General features: G+C 39.3%; 2 protein-coding genes across 5 annotated transcripts; both read right to left on the bottom strand.

The window, feature by feature from the left end:
• Positions 1-407: 407 nt before the first annotated feature.
• LOC116721502 (plasminogen activator inhibitor 1 RNA-binding protein-like) lies at positions 408-14110 on the bottom strand. Of its 3 annotated transcripts, none has more exons than XM_032565282.1 (9): positions 13728-14110; positions 13095-13275; positions 12000-12140; positions 10552-10620; positions 10217-10330; positions 9918-10095; positions 8736-8801; positions 8444-8629; positions 408-2264 (listed from the first exon to the last, which is right to left on the bottom strand). In XM_032565282.1, exons 1-9 carry the CDS (start codon positions 13981-13983, stop codon positions 2205-2207), a joined length of 1251 nt encoding a protein of 416 aa, XP_032421173.1. In that variant the 5' UTR covers positions 13984-14110; the 3' UTR covers positions 408-2204. The 3 variants fall into 3 exon arrangements, with proteins under 3 accessions (XP_032421173.1, XP_032421172.1, XP_032421174.1); XM_032565281.1 differs by having other exon boundaries at positions 8444-8632; positions 13728-14109; XM_032565283.1 differs by having other exon boundaries at positions 8444-8632; positions 10217-10291; positions 13728-14108.
• A 730-nt stretch (positions 14111-14840) lies between these two features.
• On the bottom strand, positions 14841-20251 carry LOC116721503 (3-keto-steroid reductase-like). Of its 2 annotated transcripts, XM_032565285.1 has the most exons (9): positions 20085-20248; positions 18814-19017; positions 18647-18739; positions 18452-18566; positions 17508-17702; positions 17330-17434; positions 17191-17247; positions 16997-17095; positions 14841-16119 (listed from the first exon to the last, which is right to left on the bottom strand). In XM_032565285.1, exons 1-9 carry the CDS (start codon positions 20117-20119, stop codon positions 15985-15987), a joined length of 1038 nt encoding a protein of 345 aa, XP_032421176.1. In that variant the 5' UTR covers positions 20120-20248; the 3' UTR covers positions 14841-15984. The 2 variants fall into 2 exon arrangements, 1 of the variants encoding a protein (XP_032421176.1); XR_004339611.1 differs by lacking the exons at positions 14841-16119; positions 16997-17095 and having other exon boundaries at positions 17197-17247; positions 17330-17406; positions 20085-20251.
• Between the last annotated feature and the right edge of the window lie 626 nt (positions 20252-20877).

The raw sequence follows: 20877 nt of genomic DNA, 5'->3' as shown, positions 1-20877 counted from the left end.
TAAGGAAGTTCTTTACTTTTTGACCAACACAGTCAAATGTCCGACCTACACGATAAAATGTTACTCAATGAGCAAAAAAACTATTTAAGATGGAGTCCAGTCAAACTGAAAGGTTCATTTCAGATACGAGTCCTTCCTTTTAATGACCGACTTACACTCCATTTTTTTAAAGTCAATGGAATCAGTTGGCCATTTTGAAATGTGATAAATTAGGACTCCCAGCCAAACCAAAATAACAACAAGCAACCGTATAATCTTAGAGTAGGGAAAATGAGCTTAAAAAACAAGTTACTAAAACAGCTGCAAAATGCCCTCAAAGAGGCATGGTTGGTCCAAACACCTGAAGAAGAAGTAGTCAGGAACACAGCACTGATTCAAACCAACCCAAAAACCATGAAGCGGACCAGTCACACCTCTAGAGCACTTTATTGGAACAGGGATGTTTATAGAGAAAGTTTCATAGTCATGTGGCTCAAACAGTCAAATGAGAAATCTGCTCCAGCCGTCTGTATTGGCGCAACGCCAGTGAGCCTTTATAGAGCACAAAATGTAAAGCTTTAACTTCCCCCCCGTGTTTCCGACGCCTTCCATCTCTCCCGCGCTGACCTCGAACCGAATTCTAAGTATGCTGATTTTCGTTAACCCTCCTGCGGTCTTAGCACAACGCTCTGGAAGTGCGCGGCAGATGTCACGGTTGGAGAGGCTAGGGGGGGAAAAAAAGAAAAAAAAAGCGCACACGGAATCACTGCGACCTGGCCAGACTGCGCTCATGGTACAAAATTTGCAGGCTCGAATAGCCCCTGTGTCTTTAAGACCATGGGGGTGTAATTAAAAAAAAAAAAAAAAAAAAAAAAAAAAAAAAAAAAAAAAGCTCGCTGTCAACACCGACACAGGCGGCTGAAGGCACCATTAGCTTACATTACATTCTGTGGCCCGATGATTGTTCCACAATGACGGCTGACGTTTCTTGAACACAACGCAACGATGAGTCCGCACTTGTTGATAAAGAAAAACAAAAGGACTTTCAACTGCAAAAAAATAAAACTTCAAAGGACAGTTGGTGATTTAAAGAAAAACAAACAAAAAAACAAGTGCTTCGAGCTCTGAAGATATGTCCGTGGTCCATCTACGTCTTAATCACTTCTCACTATTTCAGGCGAGAACTTCCCGTCTTTCTGTAAAAGAATGGCAAAGTTCAGAGCAGAGGAATACTTCAAATTCTACGTAAATAGCTGTCAAAACTCTCACATTCTGTCTCACACACACACACACACACACACCACAAAATAAACAAAAACATTTGCTTAGTGGTCCTGAAGGTACAAATTTGTACAGTCCGTATGACCTAGGAGGACCAGCCTTAAAATACATTGGGCCCTGAAAACACAGGTAGCACATCTGGATCAGGGGATACAAACATTACTAACCACTGGTCCACTATTAAAAAGAAGAAGAAGAAGAAAAGAGGCGTTGACCTTCACTGCACAAGAAGCAGAAAAATACCAAGCTGTCGTATGAAGTCACTTTGCTGGTTCCCCCATCTTGGATTTGTGCCTGGCGAGGCGATGGGTAGTCAGGAGGCCACTATTTACACTTTAAAACCTAAGTTAAGCTGTACTTCAGACATCTAGCACACGTTTCTTATGTAGTGTAGCACTACCACATCAGTGTGTATTACTGGGGGGGTCAGAGGGGAACGCCAGTAGAAAGTCTTTTCTACAGATGACCTAATACTGTGCTGAAGTCATTAGGTGGGGAGGCAAAAAGAAAGAAACAAAGAAAAAAAAAAAAAGCTTTTGAAAGGAAAGCAATGTTCACACTTCAACCAAACTGCAGAATTGAAATGCAGGAATTCAAGCAGCACAAAAATATTAATGAAGTATGCATGATCTCTGAGAGGGGGGGAAAAATAAAAACATCCCTGCTTTCATGTTCCTAAATACAAAACTTCAGTGTAACAAGAGGTCCTTTTTCCATCTGGTTGTTGTTTTTTTTGTCTTTTCTTTAAAACCGATAAAACTCGAGTCCTCTGGTGTGGGATGTCAGTCTGCCTTTTTTTTTGGTTTTGTTTTATTTGATTTTTTTTACTGTTTTTTTTTTTTTTATCCTTATATACTTGAAGATGTGGTAAGCATGCAAGCCTCGTAGAGGAGGGGCCCCCGGAAGGGCAGATGGGTGGGCTGGTGGAGGAAAAGACGCCGTCTTCAGGCCAGGGCCGGGAAGGCCTCGGGATCGTCCACGTTGGGGACTGACGCTCCGCTGGCCTGGCGGGACAAACACACAACACAACATTTAGGCGTCAAAAAAAAAAAAAAAAAAAAAATTAAAAAAAAAGTTTCAGAATGTAACCGTTGCTGAATAATCTCAAGCTTTGGCTGCAGGACGAAGCTTGAACCGCTTCCCTGGAGTTTGGAGTGACTTTCTAACACAAGCTCTAAAGCGTAATCGCTGCATTTAATTTTGATTTTTATTTTCCAGTTTATTTAACAACTGGAAGTTAAGGTACAAATTATTGAACATCTGCTGCACATCTCAAATTACAAAGTTACGGTCTAGTGTCAGAGTCAGATCAAGAAGAATAAAGTCTAAATTACTTTATTCATTTAGAGAATAAAGTCATAATATTATCAGACAAAAACACCTCAAAAATGTGACAATAAAAAAGTAGTTATGTAACAAGAATAAAGTTGGAGGAGTAGTAAAGTAAAGTAAAGTAAAACACTAGAATAAGCGATACCAACAGAGTACAGCCATAATAATGCGAGAACAAAAAAGGAGGCAAAGATTAAAGTCTTAATTTTACCAACATAAAGTCGTAATAATTCCATGGATGAACCGACGACGGTTCTCTGGTCGATCACCGATATTTAAAAAGCCCGACTCCAATTTGCTTTTGCCTGAAAAGTCCCTAAATATAGCAATAAAGTTGGTGAAAGGGGGGTGAATATTTTTAAACACCCAAAGTTAAAGAAGTGAAGGTCAAATTATCAGTGCAACCCAACTGAAAACTCTAGTGAACATTTATATTCATCTTGCTTTGAGGCAAAACATTATAGAATCACCTCGTGACAATTATGACATAAAAAAAATAAAAATTATCGCTTTCGGATGCAAATATTGGCCGATTGCCAATCTCCCAAAATTAAGAAAATTGGTGCACCTTTAATACACCACAGGAAGGTTTAAAGTAAAATCAAGAAGATTTTAAGAAGAAGAACCGGCCTCCAGGAGAACCCAGTCTGTTGATGACAGCCAGCTAGCTGATTGTTGAGGAGGAGGCGGAGAACGTCGTCAAAGAGCTGGTCAAGGAATAGGATCTACTGATCGGACATAAGCCAGTAAACCGGCGGCGACAACACCTGACCGGCGGCTACAACGCTGAGAGGCTGCTGTGGAGGCAACACCTGACCGGAGGCTACAACGCTGAGAGGCTGCTGTGGCGGCAACACCTGACCGGAGGCTACAACGCTGAGAGGGGGTTGCGGCGGCAACACCTGGTAGGCGGCTACAACATCTGAGGTGGGTCTCCATACCTGAGCTAAGGCTACAATGCTGGGCTGCTATTGCTGAGATAACACCTAGCGGCTGCGACTACGCTGGGTTCCCACTACAATATCTGACTGGCGGCAACAAAGCAGGGCAGCTGCTGCAACTCCTGAGCTGGAACTCCAACGCCGGACCATCAAATTGTTCAGAGTAAACGGAAATGTCGAAAAGAAATACGAAGCAAAGTCGATCCACGACAGAGGAGGAGTTTGAGGAGATAAAGAAATCCTTGGATTTCATGTCTGGTGAGATAGCAACAATCTCACAACAACAAAAACTAATAATGAACTTAATGGGGGAGGTTAAAGAATTGAAGAGACAGAATGTAGAGAAAGACAAGCAAATAGCCTTCCTGGAATATCGTGTGGCTGATTTGGAACAATACAGTCGAATGAATGATGTTATAATTAGTGGGTTGGAAATGAAGCCACGATCATATGCCCGGGCTGTTACAGAAGCAAATAATACCGAAGAAAGGGATGAAGAGCAAGGAACTTTTGAAAAACAGATAATATCATTCTTCAGCAATAAGGGAATCAGCATTGATAATAATGGCATTGAAGCTTGCCATCCACTTCCACAAAAAAACAAAGGACTTAAACCAGCTATTGTAATGAGATTTACAAACAGGAAACACAAAAATGAACTCTTAAAACAAGGGAGGAAATTAAAGGGAACCAATGTTTATATAAATGAGCATCTAACCAAACTAAACGCAGATATAGCAAGACAAGCACGTTTTCTCAGGAAACAAAAAAAAATACAATCAACATGGACCTCAAACTGCAGAGTCTATATCAAATTGAACGGTTCACCGGAAGAAGCTAAGATACTGTTCATCAGAAAAATTGAAGAGTTGGATAAATATCAGTAAAACAGGATAACCGGGTAACCATGATCAACTTTCTGAAAACCAGTGATGATAAGAAAACATACATATGAACATAGACACAGATATTGACCCCGACAACAATTTTCTTGATTGTTTGAATGACAACTGCCATTACTATACTGATGAGAACTATAGCCAATGCTATAATTCGGATCAAGAAATGTCAATTATTCACTTCAATAGCCGTAGCCTTTATGCAAATTATGACAAAATAAAAGAATATTTACATCAACTAAAAAGGTCATTTAGCGTCATAGCAATAACAGAAACCTGGCTCACTTATGAGAAGGGAGTAGATTTCCCACTGGAGGGGTATGAGTTCAATTACATTAACAGAAAGAATAAAAAAGGTGGAGGTGTTGCTTTGTACATTAAGAATGATCTAAAATATAAGATGCTAGAAAAAATGTCAGTGTCAATTGATGAAGTTATGGAATGCATTACTATTGAAATCCAATTTGAGAAGCAGAAAAATATAATGGTCAGCTGTGTGTACAGAGCACCGGCATCTGATACTGACATCTTTACAAATTACATGGAAACATTGTTTGCTAAGATGCATCAAAAGGTAATTTTCATCTGTGGAGACTTTAATATTGATATGTTGAATCCACATATGGTTAAAAGTACATCTAACTTTATGGACTCTATATATAGTTTAGGTTTATATCCACTAATTACTAAACCAAGTAGAATAACAACACAGAGTTCAACCCTGATTGACAATATATTTACTAATTATATGGAAAGTAAATTGAGAAGTGGACTTCTTATAAATGATATCAGTGACCATCTACCAGTGTTTGTTATACTTGAAGATGTTTGCAGAAAAATAAACAAGGTCACAAACATCACTTACAAAAGAATAATATCAGAGGACTCAATAAGAGCATTAAGAAACGATTTACAATCACAGAACTGGAAAGTGTTGTATGAAGAAAGAAATATTGATAAGGCTTTTGACATATTCACCAAAATATTTAAAGCATTTTATGATAAAAACTGTCCAATTGTAACTTGTAATTACAGGCAAAAAAACAAACATAAGCCTTGGATTACAAAAGGCATACATAATGCATGTAAGAAAAAGAATAATCTATATAAACAATTTATAAAATATAAAACGGTTGAAGCAGAACAAAAATATAAATCTTATAAAAATAAATTAACTATTATTATGAGAAAATGTAAAACAGATTATTATTCTAAAATATTAGAAAATAATAAACTAAACATTAAAGGAATTTGGAAAACTTTACATAGCTTGATAAGAAAAAATTCTTCTAATACTACTCACCCTAAATATATTATTTATAATGATAAAACCCTGAATGAAAAAGTTGGGATAGTAAATGGATTTAATGAATATTTTGTAAATGTAGGGCCTTCGTTAGCAGAACAAATAAATAAATCAAACCCACTGGATGTGGATTCATTGGAAATATGTATTAAACAAAATACATCATCTATGTACCTGAAACCAGTAGACAAAATTGAAATTAAGGAAATAGTTAATCAATGCAACAATAAAAAATCAATGGACTGGAAGGACATTAACATGTCACTTATAAAACAGATAATTGATGATGTGGCAGATCCTCTAACTTACATCTGCAACTTGTCATTCATATCTGGAACATTTCCAAATGCAATGAAAATAGCGAAGGTTATTCCTCTATTTAAATCTGGAGATAAGAATATAATTAGCAACTATAGACCAGTGTCACTCCTCTGTCAATTTTCAAAAATACTAGAAAAAGTTTTTAGTAATAGGTTGGATAATTTCATTGAAAAGCAAAACATTCTGATTGATTGTCAGTATGGTTTTAGAGAAAAAAGATCAACTTCGATGGCACTGATGGCATTAACAGAAGAAATTATAGACAATATGGATAAAAAGAAATGTGCAATTGGTGTATTTCTGGATCTTAAAAAAGCTTTTGATACCATCAATCATGACATGTTATTAAAAAAACTGGAAAGGTATGGCATTAGAGGGGTGCCATTAAGCTGGATTAGGAGCTACATTGGAGAAAGGAAACAATTTGTAGAATTAGATGGTCAAAAATCAGACGTACTCAACATAACTTGTGGAGTTCCGCAGGGATCAGTTTTGGGACCCAAATTGTTCATTTTGTATATAAATGACATAGTCAAAATATCAAATCTTATAAAATACATTATATTTGCAGATGATACAAGTATCTTCTGTACCGGAGAAAACATTCAACAACTCTCTAAAGTGATCAACACAGAAATAGAAAAATTACAGCATTGGCTCAAAAACAATAAATTATTTGTAAATTTAGATAAAACCAAATTTATGATATTCGGAAACAATAAAAAACAGGAAAATAATCCAATTAAAATATCAATTGACAGTGTTAATTTAGAAGAAGTACATGAAATAAAATTCTTGGGTGTCACATTAGATAATAAATTCAGCTGGAAACCACACATCGGACAAGTAAAATCTAAAATAGCCAAGAGTGTTGCTGTTATAAGAAGAATTAACTTCGTATTAGACTATAAATCTTTGTTTATTCTATATAATACACTCATTGCACCACATCTGACATATTGTGTGGAAGTCTGGGGGAATACATACAAAACAAATTTACAGCCATTATACCTCTTACAAAAACAATCCATCCGAATATTACATAAAGTGGGATACTGGGAACACACAAACCAGTTATTTATTAAATCAAAGATACTGAAATTCTGGGACCTGGTAACATTTAAAACTACACAATTCATGTTTAAGGTCAGACATCAAAAACTTCCACACAGTATACAGGAAATGTTTGCTGACAGAGAGGGTGGTTATTATCTAAGAGGTGAAGGATATTTTAAAAAACAACATATTAGAACAACCAGGAAGAGTTTTTGTTTATCTGTGTGTGGAGTAAATGTCTGGAATGGATTGAATGATGAGTTAAAACAAATTACAAATGTAAACCAATTTAAAAAGCTGATTAAAGCAGAGCTCATTTCAAAATATGCTGTATAAGATGTTTAATATCCAATAGGCTATAATGTAATTGATGATATAAATAGTACTTAAAATAATTTTGTATAGTTATACATGATGAAAAATGGAAAAAAATGTTCTTTTTGATGTTATGACAGTTCATTGTAAATACATTGACAAGTAGGAAAGGGGCAGGACATTATAAGATGTATCTTCTACCTGCTCCTTTTCGAACAGAAAATTTTGCATGTCACATGGGCATAATAATTTGTTTCATATTTTATTTCTTAAGTTTGTTTCATTCCATTTTATTTTATTTTCTCTTTGATTGTTTTAAAGTCTGTTCGAAATAAATAAATAAATAATAATAAATAATAAATTCAGATAGAAAAACCGAACGCCAGAACCTGGCCGCAAAATTCTGATCAGCTGATCAGTCCTGGTTCGGGATGGGCATTTATCGTATCGTTTATTGTAATTAGTTTCTTATCATGAGAAGAATTTTGATTCATCGTTGCAACTATAAATTCCAGTCAACGATGTTTAACCCCGTCCAAAACTGTCTGTGTTGTTGGGATTGTCAGTTTTACTATTTTTCTTCACTGTTTCTTTATTTAAAGAATCAATAAACATCAATAAATAAAAAAGTCAATTAATAAGTGAAGATTAAATGCAGTTACTGTGCGCAGTTTAGTGATGCAAATCACATTTCTTTGTGTGACTGATGTCCCATATATTTGTATTCAGTCACAGTCAAACCTACAGTTACCTAAAAAATAAAATAAAAATAAATCTCACTTTGCAAAACTTGCAAAACCTAAACACAACATGTGTGAACTGATTGCGTTCCAAAGCCTGCTTCTGCTGACCTTCCACTGACCCAGCCGGCCTGAGGTCAGCCAGCCACTTCTGAATGGCTGAACTGCTTTGTTGTTTCCACGGTGACTTTTCCACCTCACCGCTCTTATTTCCTGCTCATGCTTTTTTTTTTTTTCTTTGTCTTTTTTTTTAGCGGTGGCTTTTGTCGTTACCTTTTCGGAACGTCCTCCCCCGCGTGCCGTCCGGCTGCCTCCCCCGCCGCGGCCCCCTCTGCCCCCGCGGGCGCCGCCACGCCCGCGCCCGGGGCGCCCCAGGTCTCCGAAGTTGATCTCCAGCTGGGATGTGATGTCGTTGGCTGGTTTGCGGAAATGGTGGTCGGAGGACTCGTCGGCGGCGCCCTGCTGGTAGAATAGTAGCGTACGATGATCAAAAAAGTTTTTTGATAAATGGTTTTTCCCTAATAAGTCACTGATAAATGTTTTCAGTGTACATGTGGCTGATTACCTTGTTGAATAGAGCATGAGGTTCTGCTTCTGGTTCCGACGCGTCGATCAAAGCACCAACAGGCCTCTGGAAAAGACAACAAAAATAAACTTTGGCCTATTTCTTTTCTACCTACAAAACAAAACACATGAAAAAAAAAAGTCTCAGAAGGAGGAAAACTTGACAGTATGTTGGACTTTTGGAGTTGCTCATGATGTCATCTCATTACAAAGACAAGAGGGAAAACTAGCTGTTGGTCTGAGTAGCAACAACAGGAGAAACTAGTGGTGCACCGATCTTAAAAAAGCCTGACCCGCCGATTCCGATTTTCTTTTTTGCTTTCCTGTGTTATCGCAAGGTCAGAAACATCACAGAAGTAAGGTAACTCAATTTATCGCCCGATTTAACTCAATAACTTGGAACAAAGAGTTACAGGACTCTTCCCCCCCCCCCCAAGTCTTCTAATGTTGAAAAATATACATTTTGCAATTGTGGTGTTTACACTACATAAGAGGTGCAATTAAAATCACAGTTGCATAAGTTTGTTCTTATAATTTATCAAAAATCAGGGCAGTGACGGACGTAAAGAGTTACATGAAATATATTCATATACGGCGCCGAAGCTCAACATCCATCGGCCAATCGGAGGAGACGTCGGCGTCTTATCAGTTGGAGCAGCTAATGACGCATCTGCGATTTTACAGAAGAGCTACGGATTCAACACTTTTGAATGACAGAACGTTTTACGATCTGTGTGATGCCGTGACAACTGCTGGTGCAGTCAGAAATCAAAAAACAATCCATCATCCTCCTAGTACTTCCTGTCGGCTTCTTCGTCATTTTCGCCAGTAGTAACATCATGCGACTCATGTGATACAAAAAAACAAAAGTGTTCCCGTTGCAGTTTTGCAAAAATACATCTGCGTCAATATGGCTGAAAAACCACCTCCATCTAGCACAGAAGCCTTTTATACATGTTTTTTTCCCTCGAAACTGGCGTTTCCATTAAGCAAATTTATTTTCGTAATTTCAATTAGCACAACTTTATAGTCAACGGAAACGCAGCTTGTGTTTTGCTTTTCAGACCTTTGCAGAGGTAGATAAGATCTTTTTCTCACGCACGTATCAACCGATCGCTTAAAATAGAGGGAATCAATCAGTGCCCTTTGGGAACAAACTATCTTGGGCAGAACGCTCGCTTACGTCTTCGCTCTTGGACTTGTGCAGCACGTATCCCTTCTTCCACTGGCTGTCGGCTCCCTCGTTGGGCTTGCGGATGTTGAACTCCACCTTGGTGCGCTCCTTGTCCTGCATGGCCTTCCACTCGTCCAGCGTCATCTCTTTGGGGCCTTCCTGTTTCACCTCTTCCACCTCGTTCTCTCTGGAAGAAAAAAAATGAAAACAGCTGTGTGGGAACTCGGTCCTCACTCTGCTTCATCTACGTCCTAAGAGAACATGGTGTTGACCGTTAAGAGGGTTCTGCGCTGCTCTGCGACTCTTACTTGTTCTCGGAGCCGGCGGGCGCGTTTTCCTCTCCCTCCGGAGTCGGCTCTGGGGCGGCGGTCTGTTCGGCCTCACTGAAAGCGAAGCACTTTGTCAACTCTCCCAGCGTACTTCTGCTCTAAACAGAATCCCAAAATGTTAAAAAGCTAAAACTGTTCCATGTTCGACCTCCTCCATCCCGCCACGTGTGCGACATCAAAACCGCCGCTTGTGTGTTTGTACCGAAAATAGAAGCGCTTCGTAGGCGACGGCACCAAGCGAAGCAGCGAGCAAAGCGATTCAGTGTCCCTGTTTGTTTTGAAAATAAATAAATAAATTTTAAAAAATCACTCACCTCACTTCATCCTTCACCGTGCCCCAGTTGTGCGAGCCGGAGCCGCCGCGCTTCTCCTCGGTTTTTGAACTGGGTAAGAAAAAGGAGGAAAGGAGCATTTATTTAAAGGAGGAAGTCAAATAAGCCAGAAAAGTGTGGAAAGAGATAAAAATTCAGAGCTTCTATGTTTATTTTCGGAAAAGGTCATAAATGAGAGGGAAAAAAAGCACTAGAAAAAGGTCCTTTCATTTTAAGTAAGTGTGGGTTCTGCTACATCCACAAATCTGATTGCTTAAATGTTCCGTTTAAGCAAAATCCAGTAAAATAGACCAGTTGATTTTCAGAAATTGAAACAAAAGTTGTAGAAAGGAATAATAATGATAAAATAATCTTTGGAAGCAAACACTTTTCCATACTTCATTTTCCTTTCCTGTGCTTATCCAGACCTGAGAATTTAGAAAACATACAGATTCCGGTGTCGGTATGGACACTGTAAAACTGAGCTCTACATGCAGATCACACACACTATGAAAAATTGCTTCAAGTAACCTCAAAGAGACTCTTTTTGAAAGCATCATGTTTCCACTCACACAGAACGCACACATATAAAAGCTCTTCGGTGTGGAAGTGGTTACCGAAGGAGTTAAAAGGGTTTTTTTGTAACAGATCCCTATGTTAACCACGTTAACCACAAATAAAACAGTTTAAAATGTCCACTCAGTCATCATGTTGTTTTAGTTTAAAACAATTAACACCAACACATGACATCACCTGTTTCTAATAGGGGTGGGTGTTTATTGTATTATTTATTGTGATAAATTTCTTACAAGAGTTTTGATTCGCTGCCGTCACAACCAGCTGTAAACATTGATGATGCTTAACTCTCCCCAAAACTGTCCTTATTGTTGGGATTGTTAGTTTATTATTTTTCTCCCCTGTTTTTAATTGATATTATTCAATAAACATCAATAACTTAAAAAAAAATATCTAATGCAGTTACTGTGTGCATTTTAGTGATACAAGTCCCATTTCTTTATACCATCTGGAAAATATTATGATAATTAAAACTTTCAGTGCATATTGCCCACCCCTAGTTCCTAATGTAAATATTACATTTACATTAGGAGCCACTGTTCATGACTGGAAAACTAGTTAAAAGTTTATTTAAATGCTGATTGTATACACAGCTCCTTCAGCTCAATCTGAAAGAGGTAAAATTGGTGTTTGACACTCAGAAATCTGCAGATGCATCTCCGTGTAAATATTTTACCCAAAGCAGAATAAATTCATTTTGTCTGACATGGTAAGATTATTTACCTCTCGAAGAAAAACAGGCATACATTTTTCACTTACTGTGAAAGCATCGCTCTCTCACACAAACGTTAAACAACAAGCATCTGTTGACTTAAGGTTAACACATTCCATCTTACTTGCCAAGTCGCTTTTTAACAGTGCAACGCTTCACTCACGATTTGTCGTTGGTGCTGTGTCTGTCGAATTCCCGTTTCCCACGCGAGTCGAAGCCCTCGCCGCGGCCCATGCCGCGTCCTCGTCCGCCTCGCCCCCCCCGGCCGCCGCCGCGACCCCTGGGAGGCCTGTCTCCAGAAGGCCTGATGGGACAATCACAAAAAAAAAACAACCACAATACAGTTTCTATTTTTATTTTGTTGTCTCTTAAAGCGAGAGGATTTCACATTTGAAGAATTAAGCACAGCTTATTCTCCTTTTAGCATCTTGCTAAAAGGACGCTAGCGTCTTGCTAAAAGGAGAATAATAAACCACTTTTGTCTTTTTAACTTCTAATTGGCTAAAGGTTTATTAATAGTTAATATTTAACTCAAGGTCACACCCCTCTGGTTAAATATTGACTGTTGGTTTGTTGTCGTTTCTACTGCGAGTTGCTGTAAAATTAATTTCCCCTTTGGACATGAATAAAGATCTGAACTAGAGATTCACTGATCTGATATTAATATCTGCATCGGTCCCAATATAGGAAAAAATTCTAGATTGGGTATCGGTGACAATGTCCCCAATCTGTAAGGGTAGATCTATTCATTCTAAGTCTTTGCTTTCTGCAAAAACTTTCATAAAAAGTTTGTTGCAGTTTATTTTTTACTTGTTTGACCAAACTAGTTAAACTATTGCAGAGTTACGAAACAAACTTGTAATTCAGTACAGTTACGACTGTGTTTAAAAACCAGCACTGTTTTTCTGGATCGCATCGGTATGGGCCGATACTAAACCTCACATATCGGTATCGGAAGTGAAAGTACTGGATTGGCGCTGCCATTATCTGGACCTGATCAATGTGGCTTTACTTAAATCAAGAGTTTTATGCGACTTCCCCAAACCTGGACATGCAGAGGAAATGTTATGTCACCTTAGTTTTAATTTACATCACATGACGTTAATAAGCCCTGATATCTTCATAAAAACCTCTCTGTAGCTTGTTTTTATGTTTCTCTCCTCACTGGAAAAACCGGCTGAACCAAACTTGAGGCTGGTTCCCAGTAACACCTCCATGCACAGCACAGCACTCCCCCCCATGCAGATCAGCGTCTCACTTGTCTACAGGGAAGTCTGCGCCTCCCTCCGGCTTGTCCTCGGCGGGCTTCTCGAAGCGCCGCTCCCGGGGAGGTCTCCGGTCCGGCCTCTTATCCGCGGGTCGACCTTCGCCCTGCCCGCCCTGATGCTGGGGTCCGGACTGACCCTGCTGGTCCGGTCTTCTGCCCACCCGCCTGATTCCTGTAAGAGATCAAACGCTGTGAGCACTGACGTAATTATTGTAGCTTTTCAAAGTTATTTTGGGTCGACAATAAAAAGTTGGAAGAGCTCCGTTTGCAGCAGCAAGTGTGCATCTTTCACATTTGCTTTGCAAAGCCTGTAGCAGCGGCGCGTGCGGAAGCATCGCCGTAACCCAACACTGCGCCTTCCACTCGGATGCTGGAGGGAAGCTTCATCTGCGACACGCGCAGCCAGGCTGCTCCGGACTTCAGAGCTGGCTTTACCTCTACCTTTTAACCCACCATTCCTCCGACAGGCGCGTTAGGCTCCCCTCGTAGCCGCCTGTCCTCTAATAACAACAGCCCAGGGTCCATGTTGACCTCCCAGCTGCAGCTAATGTGGCTAAGCGGAGCCGCACATGACAGTTGGAAATGAGACTAAAAATAAACCTTAACGCGGCAGCCACATTTTACCTTCTTTCTTCAGAGGAACCGGCGCCTGAGACTCTTCCTTTTTGTCCAGCAGAGGGTTTTTCCTGTCCTTCTGGGACTCCTTCTTCGGCTGCTTGGCGGCTTGAGCCGCGGTTTTCGTGGACCCAGCAGCGGCCCCCTCCTTCTTCTTGTTTTCCGCCGCTTTCAGGACCTCGAACGGGTCGGATTCGTCGTCCAATAGCTGGTCGAACCTGTTGGTTACGACGCAGCCGAAGCCTTCTTGCAAGTGTCCGGGCATGATGGCGCCCCTTCTACGGGATTCACCTCCGATTCTACGAGGCTTGATGCGACCGACTCGCTGGATGCTGCCACAAGATGGCTGAGAGCTGCCCCCTTCTCTTCCGGTGCGAGCATCATCCGGGACACCGAGCAGCGCGCGCCACTCTTGAGCACGCGGTGGCGACCGTGTGTTTGTTTACAATCGTGACGGAGTGAATTCCCTCTCCAAAAAAGTCCCAGTTTTAGTTAAATTTGGCAGGTTATCGGTAAGATAAGCGGTGCTAGAAGTAGGTATAATTTTTTTTTATCTAAATGGAAGTACAGTTTTACCAAACAAGCACGTTGCGCAGTTTTAATTTTAAAAAGGGGGAGTTTATAGATTTAATTTTTGTTGAGTAATTATATCCAGGTTTGAGCTGTCTAGTTGATGTAGTATTTAAGCTGGGCCTCATGTCAAGTTGTCTGGTTTAATACAATTGGTCTTTTTGGATTCTTACAAATGAAATGTCACGAACTACATTTAATACAATCTGTACGTGTAAAAACAATCCAGTTCGAGGTTCCATTTTGAACTAGAGCGGACCAAATGCCTATAGTTAGTAAATATTGGAGAATACTCCTTTAATAGGGATCATCAAGTTTTATCACCATATTTTTGGGTAGTGCTGTGATAATAATAAAAGTGATAAGAACAATGTATCACTTATTTTTTAGATATGTTTTTTTTTTTTTTTAGGACATCAGTCAAATGAAATGTGATTTTATCACTAAAGTGCAAACAGTAACTGAATTTAATCATGTTTTCAAATGTATTTACTTTTATCGATACTTGCATTGAACAAACGGTGAAGAAAATAGTAAAATTGACAATCCCCACAATTTGTACAGTTTTGTTTATTTTTTTGTGATAAGTCAAAATTCTTAAGAAATGTATCATAATAAAATATAAACAATACAATAAATGCCCAACCTTACTGCAGTACTTTATTTAGCCCCGTTGGGAATCTGAATTCTGCAAACCAAAACGTTGCACCAATCTTGGAACAGTGGCGTCAAAAAATGTCATAAATCTGAACTTGCATACAAAGTTTGACTGAATTGTTGTAAAGTAGACCTCAGAAGCCAAAAATGTACTAGGTTTAACTTTGGCTATGAAAACGTATTATAATTGCTTATGGTAGCTATTACTAAAACTAGTAATTTAGATTGAAAATGCCTAAATAGATGCACCATTTCTTGACAGGAAAGAACGTGTTACAGCTAAAGAGTTCAGTCTCGGTTATGCATGACGCCTGCCTGATAAGGTCAAGGTCTTAAAATAATAATTACTCATAGGTTCAGCACTAGTGTTATCTTGAACCGTTAATGCTAGTATCTGTCATAAAATAAACAGACCACTTCTGTTTATATAAAGAGTTTGACAAAATGAGATTAACTTTACAGTTACGATACTTTAATTCAACTAACTCTTTAGTTGAATTAAAATAGTTCCTGTTGTTAAACGATTGTATTTAAGTCAGAAACACCATAAATAATCATGTTAACTGTTTACTAGCGTTAACACTAAGCTGGGAAAGCTATCGGCCCTTTGCTCGTGTCGGGCGGACGGGGCTCACTGCACGATCCGTACTTTTGGCTCATTTGTGCATGCGCTGAAGTAACGCTTCCGGATTATTCTTAAAATGTAAACAAAGTAACATATTTATTTATATTAATAAAAACACTACTTGCTATGAGATTAGTTTTTTTTCCCAGACAATGTTATAATAATCTAAATGGAATCTGTAAATCTGTATGTTTATGATGGTGGAACAGAAGAGACTTTCTGGTACGCCCCTAAAGTAATCATTTTTAACTTGCGTTTTCCGAAATATTTCAAATAAAAATGACATTAGATTGAGCAAAAACATTTCATGAAGTTCAATTTGCAGAAGTTATAAAATATTGCATATTTGATGTGGTAAAAAAAAAAAATCAAGACAAAACTTTTTTTTTCTTTTTTTTTTAAAAATAAAAACTGCTACTGTATCTCATTGAGATACTGCTGATAATGTTCACTGTCAGCGGTTTTCTTGCTCAGGTTTCTTCTCACTTCTCTCTCAAGCTCGAGGAGCTTAGAGAAGAAGACCTCAGTCATTTCATCATCAAGGTCCATCTGGAACACAAAAGCAAGCAGAACATTCTGACTAGACTCTTGAATGGGGGAAATGACATCATCTGTGCGGTTTCAAATTTTCCAACATCTATCCTCTAAGACCCAACTATTCCATAGATGATGATGGAAAAATGTCACTAAAGAGGAGGCTGTGCATCCACACTTAACCCCTTTTACAGACAAAGAGTTTTGTGCTTTACAGGGACAAATGTTATTAAATACAGTCAGAATTATGCAGACAACTGGCATAATTGGCTATGTAAAGTATGTCGTTTTCTCTGCAACTCTCTAAAGATCATTTAACCAAAGTCATCTGTCATTAAAAAAATATATACAGTAAAAGCCTAACAGGAAGGCATGATTACAAGTTTTAAAGTCATAATAATGAGAGTAAAAGTCTATTTTGAACAAATAATTATGAGATTCAATGTCAAAATTATGAGATCCGAAATCATCATTTTGACTTTCAAAGTGATAATCGTAAAATTAAGTCAGTTATGACATTCAAAGTCAAAATGATTACTGAAAGTTGAAATCATGACTTCTCTATCTCTCACTTACCACTTTGAATCTCATAACTATGACTTTTTATTCATGTAATTATGACTTTAAAACTCAGAATTATGACTTCCTGTTGGGTTTGAATTTTTTTTGTTTGATGGCCAAAGTGGCTTTCCGTAGTGTGTGTACATATATTGACTTAATTAGATTATAGAAAATCTACATTAAATTCAAAGTTGTGCAACCAAATCTTATTTTTTCTTCTATTAATTGAAATGTTTGTTGTATAATTACATTATAACTGTAGTTTGTGCACACAAACAATGAACTTGATGGCCATCTAAAGCAGAATCTGCCTAGGACAGACGTTACTGACCCTGCGTGGCTCGGTGTAGTTGGTCCCCAGTCCGGACGTTAAGCTCTGGTACTTCGCTCTGGGATCCAGAGACTCTGGCTTCTGAACAAACAACCAGTGCTGTGACAGACCAGAGCAAGAGTTTGTGTTTACGCCGCGCCTTAAACCCGGTCGGAGGGATGTGTGAACACAGAAAACCCCAGCTGGATACAAACCAGTGCCTCGGCTCCGTTGTACGGCGTAAGCGTGAAAGTGTTGGTGAAAATCCGGATCTGTGTGGCGAGACGGGGAGGTCGTCAGACGCGGTTTGAGGTTGAAGTTTGACGTGAATAAATAAAGAGCAGAGCAACCCACCAACCACATGATGGGCATGATGAGAGTCCAGAAGAAGGAGGGCAGGATCCCATAGGTCAAGTTGGTCATCACCAGGCCTGGACAGATCACAGAGGAGAACAGCCCCTGTCACAGAGAGACAACGTGTGCCGTTTTCTGAATCTTAAAACAAAGCTCCGTTGCAGAGCGCCCGGCGCACCTGCTGGTTCTTGTGCTTGTTGAGCGCCATGCTGAGCATGTCCGAGGCGTATTTGGAGGAGCTGTAGGGCTCCTTCCCTCGCCTGTGCTGGATGTCCTGGATGCTGAAGGCCGAGCGCCGGGCGTTGCTGGACGACGTCCACACCAGCCTGGAGGTGTGACCCGGCTGACACAGCAGAGGCTCCAGCTCCCTGATCTGGAACCAGGACGCAAGGAACCATTACACAGCAATTTTTCAATTTTATTTTCTTCCGTATTATTTTTTTCCCCCAATTTATTTAAATTTATTATTATTCAAAATACCTTTAAATTTTTATTTTTTTTTTACTGAATTATAGTATATATATAAATAAAAAACAAAGCACATTTCTGATGTTTCTATTCCAAATTTATAATATTATTAATGGATAATAAATGTTATAGTCTTTATCAGCAGCAAGTTAACTACCAATGACTCACTCCACTTAGTGTGCAAACACTTGTGTATAAGATAGATTAGCTAAAATGCCAAGAATAGAATGTGTGCTACAACTACCATGTTGATTAGCATTGATTTAGACGTCGACAACAATAAGATTTCTTAATAAAAAGGCAGAAACTGTATTTTAATTGTTCATAAAGTTCCTCTGCTTTCCTGAACTGAAAGTTCCCTCTGATTAGCAATTTGAAAAACCTTGTAAAAAAAAAAGTTTAAATATTCCAAAACATGATCAGAGATTTTGGTACGTGCTCCATCAGTTCCCAGGTTTTATGTACCAGGACATAAAAGAAAAAACGATCTGGTCTCTAACAGATTCTAAAAACTACAAATACCACAAGGTACGCTTCTACGAAGCAAGTTTGCAAAATGACAAAAACCGTCCGCTCGTTTTCCCTAAATACGACATCTTGTCATGTAACAAAAGTGCAGTGTGCTGGATGAGGGGGGGGCTTTCTGCTGCGTACCAGGAGGAAATGACCAAACAGGTTCGTGGCAAAAACCTCCTGAAGGCCGTCTGAGTTGAGCTGGTCCTGCTGAGTCAGCAGACCCTCAGCCGTCGCAAACATGTTGATGACATTCCTGCGACAAAGACAAGATTCAAGGTGCTGTAAAAGGTTTCCAAAGCAACCCCAACATCAGAGCTCATTTCAGATTCCTACCTGGAAAATAGTCCTTTGAAAAACGCTCTTATGTCCACCGTTGGATTGGGCATAATTCCTGCGTTCAGATACAAAAAATCCACGCGGCGGTACCTGTAGCAGCACGCGACTCGGCGTCAAAACCTCCACCCATCTCAGTAGCTCATTGATGAAACTGTCTCATTTACCTGGCCTTGAGTTCCTCTGCAGCACTGAGCACCGACCGCGCAGAGCCCACGTCCAGGTGCAGCAGGTCCACCCGAGCGTCGCCGTGACACGCCAGCAGGGCGGCGCGGGCGGCCTCGGCCCGCTTCATGTTCCTGCAGGCCAAGCAGAGCCGCAGCCGGCCGTCCTCGGACAGCAGCCGGTCACACAGGGCCAGGCCGATGCCGCTGCAGGAATGAAGACCGGTTCATAGAGAATCTCACAGGAAGCATTGTAAATACTAGAATCTGAAGGTCATCTTCTTTCACCTCATCCTTCACATCCTCCTCTGGTACATTGAATTTTGTCATGTCACAACCATTTACTTCAAATATCCAAATCACATGGGTAGTAGCATTTGTTTTTAGCCCCATTTTGGCCTAGTCCATGGATGTCTGGGAAAACTACTACATTTTTATGGCTTTTTTTGTCCTTTTATCCACACAAAAACTCTGTTTAATTGCACCAAAAATTATTATTTATAAAACTAAAAAAACAACAAAAAAACTCTGACCACAGTGGAAAGTTGAGAAAACTGTATTTGTGTTTGTGTGTGTACATCTGGGAAACAGAGATCTGGGGTCCCATATGTTACGGTCAACGATAAATGCGCCAATTTATCCACATACTTGCTTTGACACGATTCCCATTTCATACTGTCTTGTGTTTTAATAACTTTATATTCTAATACGCTCTTTAAAAGTCGTTCAACCTATATACGAGTCCACAAAGTGCACCTCCTCGCGCCATCTTTAATTCCTAACAGGAAGTAGTGGTTGTTTTTAAGCCATCTGATTGGCTGGCGGGTTTTAGCTTTGCGCTACACTGCCCCCTATGGGTTTGGAACGTTCAAAACAACGCTCAGGAATGGATTTGTGCGAGTTCGTGTGGGTGAAAACTTTTCTGAAACCTATCCCGCATGTACGATATATATATATATATTTTTTAATTATGTGGTGGAGATATTTGTTTTTATAAAGACTCAGCTATCCCAAAATAAAATCCAGTTCAACAGCAGCTGTTAGTTGTGCACGAAAGAGCTTTCGTGGAAGAGCGACATTGAATATTGACGAATATTTGTTATGTCTGATTTAAAAGCGAGAAGCAGATCTTTCAGACAAGGAGAGTTTTCGAGGTGAGGTGTCCAGCTTTAGCATTGCAAGTCAATTACTGAATTATTAGTGTTTATGCTACAAAGAGAGGAAAAGAAAACTACGTTTAATTTGTTTCATTTACCAGTTTCCAGTTCGCTCACCTGTTTGCTCCGGTTACTACGACAATTTTCTCCATGTCCGGGTAGAGTTGGAAATTAAACCAAAAAAATATATATTCAGAAAAACTCTGAAAGTCCGTAGGTATTCACGTTCTGTGCAGCTGGACGGCCCATCGTCCGATTCTATTAAATATCTGCCAAATCATGGCGTGATTGGACGACAGCAGACAGCTAGCCAATCACCTTGCCGCTACGGCAGGTCCAGAAGTCCAAAACGTCCAGAGAGCGCGGTTTAATTTAAAGGAACCTCATCCAAAAAACGTCTGTCTCAAGGAAGAAAGCGACGGCACAAATTTACTCATAGTTTCATCTGTGTAAGAATATTTTTGTATAAAGTCACATTATTTGGACTTCTGCCTCTCACCAGTGGAACAAAGCTGAGTACTACTGGTAAACAAACAGAAATATATATCCAAATATGTAAAGAGATTTTATTGGTACACTATAAATAGAAACAATATAAAAAAGGCTGTAAAAATAAATACATGTATGTGTGGATGCAGTGCGTACACACTGCTTATTCCTTATAGGAGGAGTATTGTGTTTTCTTCAAGACTACAGTAATCTTATGTATCTGTCACTTACAACATCACAGACTTATACATAGATATACAATTTTCTTTGTTTACATAGAGTCCAAAGTTGATTTCAGATGCATCCACATAATAAACAGGAGGCCTGAAAATTCAGGTCAGAGAGAAATTATTGTTTTTGACATGATTAGTAATTAAAAAGAAAACTTTAAGTGATCTCGAAACAGTTCTATGATCCACTA

This window comes from Xiphophorus hellerii, chromosome 6 (genome assembly GCF_003331165.1).
Source record: "Xiphophorus hellerii strain 12219 chromosome 6, Xiphophorus_hellerii-4.1, whole genome shotgun sequence".
NCBI classification, from domain to species: domain Eukaryota; kingdom Metazoa; phylum Chordata; class Actinopteri; order Cyprinodontiformes; family Poeciliidae; genus Xiphophorus; species Xiphophorus hellerii.
The sequence above is the reverse complement of the archived record's forward strand: the minus strand, read 5'-3'. Positions and strand labels throughout refer to the sequence as shown.